Source organism: Papaver somniferum, chromosome 1 (genome assembly GCF_003573695.1).
Source record: "Papaver somniferum cultivar HN1 chromosome 1, ASM357369v1, whole genome shotgun sequence".
Taxonomy (NCBI): Eukaryota; Viridiplantae; Streptophyta; class Magnoliopsida; order Ranunculales; family Papaveraceae; genus Papaver; species Papaver somniferum.
In genome coordinates, this window is record NC_039358.1 from 69,632,114 (window position 1) to 69,643,489 (window position 11,376).

The following is an 11,376-nucleotide window of genomic DNA, read 5'->3' on the forward strand; positions in this document are numbered from 1 at the left end:
TTGCGACAAAAATGAGCGGTTGGAACGCCTTATCAACCGATAAATATTTTTTACGTCCCTCAAGACTTTGCTAATGTAGTCAATTTTCAAATGATCAGCTTGAAAAAAAATAATCCATAAACAAAAAATTATTCTTAACCGAGATTATTAAAGATGAGTAAATTAGTGTTTGGGTCCTAGATTTCGATATGTCTTTGCGTTTGGGTCCTAAGTTTGTCCATTTTGGTGATTAGGTCGTTGACTCGTTAGTCAAACGAAGTCAACCAACGGTTTTTCTTAAGATGTTATGATAGTTAACGACAGTTAGTTGTAGTATTTACGAAGTTTGCCACTCCTGTTAGAACCTTTCTGAATTTGAATGAAACGATTGATCGCGTTCCACTTTAGATGGGTATACCATTCTATTATGTTCTTCATATTGTTTATCTTCTCCTCTCCCCGTTCAAAATTCTAAGAACTTTGAACCACAATAAACTTACATGGAATTTTCTAAAGTGGATCAAATTACTTTGAGTTGTTCCTCTGATAATATTTAGATTTAAAAATATTTAAAAACAGTTTATTATTTTTTGTTTGTATAGCAAAAAAGTATGTTGATGTCTTGAGTTTTATGGAAGAGTTAAGAGGGCATTTTGGATTTTATGGAAGATTTAAGAGGGCGTTTTAGAGATTTAAGATAAATAACTTATACAATCTATTAGAAAAATGTGTATTTGAATTTGAGGAGATTTAGTAAAGAGTTGGATGAGGAACTAGTGAGAAGATGGAACTGAAATTTATGTCGCCATCGATTTTTATTGTTGAATGGTGAAGATATAGATGTGTTTTGGATTTCTTGTAATATTATGAATGTTTGGTATTAGTCCAATTCGAATTTGCAGTGGAAGAACAAGCTATAAAAGGATCCAAACATCCACGACCAACACAACAAATACTGCACACCAACTGTTTGAAGAAAAAAAAACTCTTTTCTTCCATTATAATCTGCTGAATTTATGTTGTTATACATCTATACTAATGAAACCAAAATGTAATACTATTCAAAAAAGGAAAAATAAGAATGGGATTAGGTGCCTTAAATATTAAGCTTCAAAAAATAAATAAATTGTGTTCCATATAAATGATTTATGAATTTCATTATGTTTTTATATATCTTGTGTTGAATATACATCTTAGGTTAAAAAGCAATATTTAATTCATTGATTTCTTGAAATTATAAGATACTTATTAATAGGGTAGTAATACAAGTTGAAAAAGGAGAAGAACAAAATAGAGTAAGCTTATAGAAAAAAAAAAGTCTAAAGTTAGAGAGAGAAAGGATTTCAGAGTTTGAAGAGATCTTATGACATTATCATAATCTAATAAAAATAATTAAAAAGAGGAGAATGAAGTTGTTTCCGAGATCAAGAAGAAGAAGAAAAAAGAAGCAGCGGCAGAACCTTAAGAAGAGTAATCTAGACGGAGGTGGTGGTAGTGTGCAACTATTTAACTAACTGAAGTTAACTGCTTCACCAAAACCTTTAGTTGACCTGGTTGACTAACGAGTCAATGACCCAAACACTAAAATGGACAAACTTAAGACCCAAACACAAAGACATACTAAAACTAGGACCCAACAAAAATTTGCTCGTTAAAGATCTATGAACATCCATTGCTTGAATCATATTTCGAGAGTTTTATCAAGACAAGCTTGACTTGAAATCTATTCTTTGCAATATTGAATCTACTAAAATCATACGACATAGTTTCATAAAGATACGATGGTAAATGCCGTGAGTAAATAGGATGGTTCAGTCTTCACATACCTCTTTGTCGATGAAGCACTTCAAATGTCTTCTTTTGATCATTAGTCTTCAATCTTCAAGGGTTGTTCAGTGATGTTTGATACTTAACTACCGTACCCCAATCTTAGTCCGAGACTTTACCTTAGTAGACTAGAAATATATGTATTGATAGTTTTGTGCAACTAACATTGATAAGAATCTTGAGATGGAAAGTTTTGCGAGTTCGACCGAGCGGTATTCTAACAGTTTCTTGTATCCAGATCTTGTTCTTAATGATCTTTGAGGTTTTTGTGATCTCAGCTCAAGAACGAGATAGATAGAAATCACAAAGTTCTCTTCGTCTCAGACTTTGTGATTCCTTAAGATAGATATCTGAACTCTTCTTTGATTAGTTTGGATTGTTTTTAAGAGGTGGTTTTTTTTCCAAGCTTCTCAGCTAACTGACTGTATAGTATTCTGGATTCGTGAGTTTTGTTGAACTTTGTCTACTGCAAATAGAATTCTGAACCTAGATTAAAAAATCAAAAGGGAAATCAAATAGGATTGTTTAGAGGTAGATTGGTATTGAAAGTCTTCACTGGGGTTGAAGCAACTCTTAGGCTGTAAGGACGTCAGCTAAGGGAATCAAGTGCACGAAATCTTGCGAGTTTCAAGAGGCGCAGGGAACACGATCACAACTGAATTACTTGAAGGGTTAATTTCGGTCTCAACTGCATTTAAGTATAGTATTCAAATCTAGATGAGGTGCCGAGGTTTTTATGTAGGTGCAATTTTCATCGTTAACAAAGTTTTCAGGATCTTCTGGGTTTTTTTCTACATTATATTATTTTATCTTTATAATAGGGATAACACAAGTAGTACTTAATCAATCTAGATAGTTCAAGTCCTTATTAATTGAGATACTAAGTCTGTGTTTGTAGTATTCTTAATACTATCCTGATCGGTAACCTTTTTGGGAGGCTTGTTCCATTCACCTGTAACGTACACTAGAATTCCTTAAAGATTCTTCAGAGTTTTATATCTAGGGAAATAAACGTTTGTTTTGTCCCTCTAGACGCCCTCAACTCAACTAAGGTTTTTGATCTAATTGTTGATGGAAAAGAATCTAAAGAAAAAAAAAGTTCCCTTAAAAAAGAAGAAAAGTCAAGATCTATCGATCAAAAGTAGTAGGCTCGTTGTCTTAAAAATTTGTCCAGGATTTTCTCAAGGAATTCGATAAAGGATGGTCTACTGATGAAGATCTGTTTAATGACATTAAAGATACTTGCAATGTCTCGTAATAGTCATGAATAAAGTTAACTCCTTCAATTGTTCTGACTCTGATAAATTATGTTATCATTGTGACCAAACATGTTGGGAAGTGTTGCACGACTCCTAAGAGGAAAACTGCAAAAAAACGATGACTTCTCGAATTGGATATGAAACTCAATCGATCGATCACATTTCCAACAAAAAGGAAACTTAAGGAGAATATCAAGCCTGATCAGAGCAAGGGCTATAGAATGAGTGTTTTTAACACTCATTCCCTTTCAAATTAAGTGAGTGACTGAGTGAAAGAGTGTTTTGTGACCGTGGGACTCAAAATTAACAGACTAAGCGGCCGATGTTTATCCGCTTGGAGAGAAAAATTCTCTCCAAAACGGCTGAACTTATGCCTCCTATAGTTTTTCTTTTTCTTTTTTAATAATAAAACCTAATGTGGGTCCCACATCCAAGAGTTTTAAAATAATAAAACTCTAAGAGCATCTCCAATGCTAGGGGTGAAGATCTTAAAAAGACATGACACATAGGATTTAACACTTTTCTAACCAAGAATTTATCTCCAATGCCAAGGTCAAGGTAAAGGTAAAAACATGACATGGATGCCATCTCAAAAGAAATGGTAAAGGAGAAAGTCATATCTTTACCTTCTCCATGACCCAAGGTCTTTTGACACATAATCAATTCTTTATTCCAAAATTAATTTGTCTCTAAGTTTTAGGGTAGTAATATCTTAGCATTGGAGATGAAGTTTTAGGTAGAAAGTATAACTTTCATTTTTTTAGCCACATAGGAATGACCCACAACAAAAAAATATTAATAGAACCTCCACCTAGGATTACCTTCAACCCTATCATTGGAAATGCTCTAAAAATAGGATTGAGAGGCATATGTTTAGCCGCTCAATGTAATTTTTTTTCCAAACGGCTGAAATTCAGCCGCTTAGTCTCCACTTTCGCATACTCTTTCACCCAATGAGTGTACGAGTGATTATTGATGAATGAGTGAGCATTCTCATTTCATAGTAACACCTAATTTGAGCAAATCCAGTGATACTCATTCATATTGAACGAGAGCACTCACTCCATAGCCCTTGCTCTCAAGAGATCCCACCCAATTGATCATGCTCCAATTGATCTTTGCCTTTGTCAATGAACGTCGTTTCCTATCTTTCTCTACAAGCTTACGTGTACCTGTTTAGGGCACATAGTTTACCTTGTGCAAGAACCAGGTGATACTGACGCATTAGCCGACGCAACAAACCATGGCCAGGACAACAACAACAACCAAAAAAAATTACCCAAAGCTGGAAATACGAGTGACAAAGACTGACCATAACTGACTTCATAAGTCGAGTTATGAGGACATATCTTGTCATATTCTCCGGATAATAATTGATGATTTCGGATTGGAGGACGACACACTGTTGTTGGTAGACTTCTTAAAGCTTTTAAACCTGCATCTGTTTCTCCCCCAATCAGCCGGTGTTTTTTTCGAGTCTCTCATCTGTGTTTCTACCTCTTTCACCGCTTTCTCCCCCCTTCTCTCTCTAATAATCGGGAGAGCCATGGCTCCTCACGACGATTCTACTGCCAAACTAGCAGAGGAGACCATGGTTGCAGAAACTGTATCAAAACCTATTTCTACAGTTGTTATCATCATAGGTATTATTTCATTTTTAATTTTTTTTTTTTTAGGGTTTTTAAAGCTTCTCTTGTTTGTCAATCTATTTGAATTAAATTTTGTATATATGATTGATTTTCATTTGTGTTTCCTGCTCCTCTTAATCAGCTATGCAGACTGAAGCTCTTCCGCTTGTCACCAAATTTAATCTTGTAGAAGACCCTAATTCTGTGTGAGTGTATTTCTTTTAATCTCTTTATCTGATTCTAAATTCACTTGTGGAGAACGTTTCTGAATTTTTTTGAGAAATGATTTGTGGATTTTAATTGAGGAATGTTTATAACAGAATTCTATCATTTTTTGGATTATATGAAAAATAAACTTATGGTTTTGATTGGACATTTTCATTTTTCCATTTCAGGTTTCCTAAAGGTGTCCCATGGGTCAGATATTATGGAACTTATAAAGATTTGAACATCAATATAATCTGGCCAGGAAAAGATCCAGCTTCTGGTAATAGTTCTTTCTATGTGTTCCCTATATACATCTCTCGAGATTTGGGCTTTTAATGCATTTGATTGTGGATACGAAGTTTGAGTATGAATACCCATCTATTTACTATTAACCTAAAATCTTTGTGAAATTAGTTGTTTTTTCCCGCATTAGAATGCATCAGAGTATATGTGTGGACCTAGTGTGTTACTTATGAATTCCTTTTCTTTTCAGGGGTTGATAGTGTAGGTACAGTTTCTGCGTCCCTTGTAACATATGCTTCTATACAAGCACTTCAACCAGATCTTATCATAAATGCAGGCACTGCTGGTGGCTTTAAGGTATTGTTTTACTTAACGTGCAGGTGCCTGTTGTTACTTATGTTGAGTTCCTTTTTCCTGCAATTTCCATGCAAGCTAACTTTTGGAACTCCGTAACATGTAGCTGATTTTAATGAGTATTATGCAAGTCTTGCTTCCAGTCTTTCTGGGTCAAACAGTAGTTTGATGTTGGTGGAATTGTCATCAGTTGTGTCCATATGTATTATATTTCTTGGGTTTTATTTCTTTTGATCATCCGATTCTCTGAAGTTTTTCTATTAGAACCATATAGCTGATTCCAATTTCTTTCTGGATGCATTATCATAATTCTTAGCCCTCTGTGATTCCTTGATGTTTTCAGGCAAAAGGTGCTGGCATTGGAGATGTATATGTGGCATCTGATGTTGCTTTTCATGATAGAAGAATACCCATACCCGTAAGGCTTAATGTTTTCCTTTTTTATACCAAGTAGTTGTAAGCCCCTCATTGCCACTAATGGCTACTGATACATACCCTGAATTGAGATATGTGGAAATTGGTCATGTTGGTGAGACACTGTACTACAATTAAAGCATTATAAATATGCAGGCAAGCTGGGTTTTCCATTCATTAGAACAGTTGATTGTTCAAAATCTGTTTCTAAAAATTGTTGAAGTTCTCTCCGCGGTATCTTGTTCCAGTAGCCGGTGTGCTGTCTAGAGTAATCCAAAACTTCTTCGGCGTCCAAAACTTTGACATTGGTTTATTTGGTGATGGGGAGTGCCTAACCAAAAGACCAATTTACCTAAGCAATTACCACCGTTCTTAGTGTTAGGTTTACCATGTTTTAACATTACAGTATGAACTATTTCCTGCACTACCTGAGGGCTGAGCTCCTTTACTTTACTAAATTATTGCAAGCCTTATGTTTACTGTGCAGGTTTTTGATCTTTACGGAGTTTGTGCCAAGCGGGCCTTTTCAACTCCAAATCTGTTGAAGGAGCTTAATCTGAAGGTAGCAATAATATTGACTCTGTTCCAGTGCACTTTTATATTTACTTTCTGCCACCTTCATGAGACTTTAAATCTGAAAATTAAGAAAAATGATTTGTTAGTGAGCTCGAAGTGAAATACTGTTGTTCATTATTGAGCTTGTTAACTTTGTAGTATAGGCGAATATTCTTATTCTTCTTAGGTGTAGCTAAATGCCTCGATATAATATTTGAACATGTTGTTCTTCTCCTACCACATCAGTCAACACAGGAATGCATCTTTTCTCTGAGCCATGGTCTCAAATTTTGGTGTTGACAGAGTAAGGCTGGCTGCTGGTTATTATTAGTTAAAAAGTATACAGAATTTATTACTGAGCGGCGGTCAGTAATAAATACTTGGTTCACATTTGAATGTGAAAGTAGGGCTTTTGGTCGTCAAGCAATCTCTAAGTAGGCTTAAATAAGTTTGTGGCTGTGGTATTACTAAATTTTCGAAGTTTTTGGTTACAATGAATCTACTTATGTAGCCTTCAGATTGTTTCTCTGATCATATGGGAAGCCATTGATTTTGCTTTAGTTATGCATTCAGCATCTCTGCAAATTGATGTTCCTCTAAGCTTATATTGTCGCTCCGGTGTTGTTTAGGTCGGAAAGTTGTCTACTGGTGATTCCCTTGATATGTCACCAATCGATGAAAAATCAATTACTGCAAATGATGCTACTGTTAAAGACATGGAGGTAATGTTCTATCGTGTTTCTCTCCCTCAATGTTGTATGTAATATGGTCAAGAGCATAGAGCTGATGTGTAATAGTGTTAATTTCAGGGAGCAGCTGTAGCGTACGTGACAGATCTCTTATCAGTCCCTACAATCTTTGTAAAAGCTGTTACTGATATCGTTGATGGCGATAAACCAACAGCAGAAGAATTTTTACAGAATTTAATAGCAGTGACTGCTGCACTTGATCAAGCCGTTACTAGAGTTGTTGAGTTTGTTAATGGAAAGTGTGTCGCTGAGCTCTAAAGGTAGTCCCTCTCTCAGAATATGTATATTCATGTTACCATCATTCTGCCTTTACCTTGGTTTGCTTTCTTGCCCAACATAATCGTTGGTCTCTTTATGCTTCATCAGGCCAACTCAAACATGATTTTCACTTCTGGCATAAGCAAATATACTGTGATGCGGCCAGACTCAGTAAGATAGCGGCTCCTGTTTCTCTCCTCGAAGGAACACTCTTCATCAAGCATCAGTTACATTAGTTAGAGTTTCGTTGATGCACAACTTTGTTATTCTGTCTCCAAATTTGTATGGGTGCGTGTATGGGTGCAACATTCATTCTATTGGTACCTTGTTCTTTTACAGAAATGAGGAGCCTCCGTATGATGGAGGTGTAAAATGGATTTGTTAAAGTATAATTTAGTAGATGATATGTATCTTTTTGGCGTCCTTTCAATGAATAAGAGCTGTAAACGGATGCAATGTCAAATTGTGCTTCTTCATGCTTCCACCTCCGTCTCTTTCTCTGTGCATGTACATGTCTTTTTAGATAGATTAAATTGTCATCTGAGCTGCATTAGGAGAACCTGACGGAAAAGTACAAGAAAAAAATGTTGGACAACATTTGCCCAAGTAGATCTTCCTTTGGACAGAAACATTTACCCATGTCTTTTTTGGAAATTAAAGAAATGACTTGCCACAGAATTTGATAAACTACGTGTCATTCCTTGATTGGCAGAGTTTCAGTCATTGTTTTACCAAATAAAAAGATACCACGCAATCAAATAGCATTTCTTTACCGATTGTCTCCCTAGCAGTGCACTTTTCCAGTCAAAACAGTTGAAGATCCTGGAGACTAGTCATGGCGCCTCCACATGGTGATGGTAATGAAGTTGCGGAGGAGGTCATGGTAACAGAAACAGAGAAAAGAGCCATCTCAACAATTGTCATCGTCATTGGTACATAAGTTTCATTCTTTCATACTGTATACCATTCTTGGTCTTTGTTTAATCTTGTTTCTTGTATAATCGTGGAATCAGCAATGCAGGAAGAAGCAATTCCACTAATTAAAAAGTTCAACCTCTCACAGGACACTAATCCTTTGTAAGTTTTATGATTTTCCTGTCATTCCCTCAAATTTGTAATGTTTTCACGTGTAATTTAGTTACAAGAATTTCTAGTTACAAGAATTTCACGTGTAATTTAGTTACAAGAATGAATTTGAATATTAGGTCTGAAATTGAGATTACCCATTTTTTTTATCAGGTTTCCAAAAGGAGTTCCTTGGGTCAGATATCATGGGATTTATAGAGATTTGAACATTAATCTAATCTGGCCTGGAAAAGATTTGAATTTGGGTAATTATTATTAGAATTAATATTGATTATATGTTTCCTCATCTTCATTCTCAAAGTTTTAGGTCTATTTGAAGCTATTATTGTTTGCTTTGACTGTCTGCTGTGACATTGGGTTGATTTTTAACTCAAATACTCTTTATTCCAGGGGTTAATAGTGTATGCACAGTTTCAGCATCTCTAGTAACTTATGCTTCCATTCAAGCATTAAAACCAGACCTAATCATAAACACAGGCACTTCTGGTGGTTTTAAGGTCTGTAATCTTTATCATTGACATTCTTTTTGTACCAATGGTGAGAAAAGAGTTTCAGCAGCAAAAAGACAAATGGTGTGGTCCAGTGATTTTTCTTGGTGTTAATTACTTATCGAGATCCATAGTGATGGTTAAGGTGAAATTTTGATTGCTTTTCAGGCAAAAGGGGCATGCATTGGAGATGTATACATAGCATCTGATGTTGCATTTCATGATAGAAGGATACCAATACCAGTAAGGATCCCTGGCCATTTGTTTCAGTTATATTACAAGGCCACACACCCTTAAATTGTCTCATCTTATTTTCTTCTTCTTTTGGTAATTGAACTAATTTAGGTATCCAGAGTTGATAACCCCACGTGAAGATCAAACAATACAGTCTAACTTATAGCTAGTTTCACTTGATTCTATTTCATAATGTTGAAGTACTCATGCATTATTTGGCGTGACTATCAGGAATTTTCTAATGTTAAGACTTCCTAAATCCTAAGTTAGCCAGTTTGGTGTTCGCCTATTGCGGTCCAAACTTTTAGGTACAGCAGGTTTATCCTTGCATCTGAAATTTGGAGATGCCATCTTTCCATACTAGACTTATGGTGATATAACACAAAACCAAGTTGACCTGAAGAGTTGTTAGTACAACACTGTATTTAGTGTTTTACCTTATTTCTTGTGCAGGTTTATGATGCATATGGAGTCGGTGCAAGGCGAAGCTTTTCAACCCCTAATCTTTTAAAGGCACTTAATTTGAAGGTAGTTATTGATTTGTGATAGGGGTGATTTCCATTGTTTCTCATTTATTTTCACCTATACTAGACATGTTATTGAATTTGAAGTAAAAATCAGGACCTCAGAAGTGCATTACAAATTGGTAGGAATTGAACATTGAACGTGTATGAGTCCACCAACATGTTTGAACGCTGTCTATTGGAATTTAACATTTGAATGAATCAATTTCATTATGAAGTTAAGCATTTGGTTGAAATGTGAATAATTGACAACCCAATCTTAGAACGTAAAATGACAGCCACCAACTTGGAAGAATGGAAAACAACCTTGAATTCTAAGCACAAAGGTAATTCTAGTTGCATCTCTTTTACAATTACACATTTTCAACAAATTAGCCTTGGATTTCTTGTGTGTATCTCAGGTTGCTAAATTGTCTACCGGCGATTCGTTGGATATGTCTCCGGAGGATGAAGTATTTATTACCGCGAATGGTGCGACACTCAAAGATATGGAGGTAAGCTTCTTGTCTAGAAGTGGAGAATATAAGCAAATGGATAAATGGTTTCCCTTGAATTATTATTTTCTTTAACAATTTTGCATGTCAGGGAGCAGCAGTAACATATGTGGCATATCTCTTATCGGTTCCTGCAATATTCATAAAAGCTGTTACTGATATTATTGATGGGGATAAACCTACAGCAGAGGAATTTCGACAGAATTTGGCAGCAGTGACTGTTGCACTTGATGCCGCAGTCACCCAAGTAATCGATTTTATATCTGGAAAGTCCATGTTGGAGCTTTAAGACTTGGACAGAAATTATGATAGAAGGAAGCTGACATCATGAATTGCTATTTCGAAAGAAATTTTATTTTCTTGTTATACTCCATACGAAAAGGAACTGTTCCTTCATGATCTGTTTTTCTTTGTTAACTGTAACATTTTCTGCTACTTTAAGTGACCTTCATATTGTTTTGCCAGAGTAAAAATAAAAATCCAGCTTTAGTTTTCCAGGCTTTGAAATATTTTACACGCACACAGTTCTTAGAGTGAATACAGTGATAATCGGTCCTGAATCCGCAGTTACGTTTTATATTTTACGCTTGGGAAAATTTACTTACGCTGTAATATTAATTGGGATGTAAGTGAACTTCTTAGGGGTTGTTTTGATCGCTTTGACCCCCTTTGTTGATATCTTTTCATCTTATATTAGTCTTTCTTTCTCAAAAAAAGAAAATGAACATAAAAATTACTGTGAACAAATGAAGGGCAAAAGAAAAATAGACATGATAATCATTCATTAAGAATCATACTCAGGTAAATATCAATTAAGACACTCAGCACCAGAAATTGCTGGCAAAATAAAATAAAAGGCACACCATAAATAAATAGACTAACTAAACTATAAGTAGAATTCAGTTCTTGTTTCAGGGTTCTGACTGCTTGAAAACATGAATGCTATATCAGATGCTTTCTGACTTCTAAATTTCTTCATCTTTCTTATGGGTTTCACGGGAGGATAATCACCCAATATGTTTGGAGTTCCTTCGGGTAGAAAGGTTTGTAAAGAAAGCATGTTCTCAACATAGTTGG

General features: G+C 35.3%; 2 protein-coding genes across 3 annotated transcripts; both read left to right on the forward strand.

The window, feature by feature from the left end:
• Positions 1–4,432: 4,432 nt before the first annotated feature.
• LOC113290211 (5'-methylthioadenosine/S-adenosylhomocysteine nucleosidase 2-like) lies at positions 4,433–7,957 on the forward strand. Its single transcript, XM_026539795.1, has 9 exons — positions 4,433–4,708; positions 4,836–4,899; positions 5,089–5,180; positions 5,394–5,500; positions 5,841–5,915; positions 6,399–6,473; positions 7,096–7,188; positions 7,276–7,475; positions 7,582–7,957. The coding sequence occupies exons 1-8, from the start codon at positions 4,612–4,614 to the stop codon at positions 7,471–7,473; spliced, it is 801 nt and encodes a 266-aa protein (XP_026395580.1). The 5' UTR covers positions 4,433–4,611; the 3' UTR covers positions 7,474–7,475; positions 7,582–7,957.
• A 299-nt stretch (positions 7,958–8,256) lies between these two features.
• On the forward strand, positions 8,257–10,816 carry LOC113330136 (5'-methylthioadenosine/S-adenosylhomocysteine nucleosidase 2-like). 2 transcript variants are annotated; one of them, XM_026576990.1, is made up of 8 exons: positions 8,257–8,405; positions 8,487–8,550; positions 8,713–8,804; positions 8,950–9,056; positions 9,216–9,290; positions 9,735–9,809; positions 10,207–10,299; positions 10,391–10,816. In XM_026576990.1, the coding sequence occupies exons 1-8, from the start codon at positions 8,309–8,311 to the stop codon at positions 10,586–10,588; spliced, it is 801 nt and encodes a 266-aa protein (XP_026432775.1). In that variant the 5' UTR covers positions 8,257–8,308; the 3' UTR covers positions 10,589–10,816. The 2 variants fall into 2 exon arrangements, with proteins under 2 accessions (XP_026432775.1, XP_026432781.1); XM_026576996.1 differs by having other exon boundaries at positions 10,398–10,541.
• The last annotated feature ends 560 nt before the right edge of the window (positions 10,817–11,376 follow it).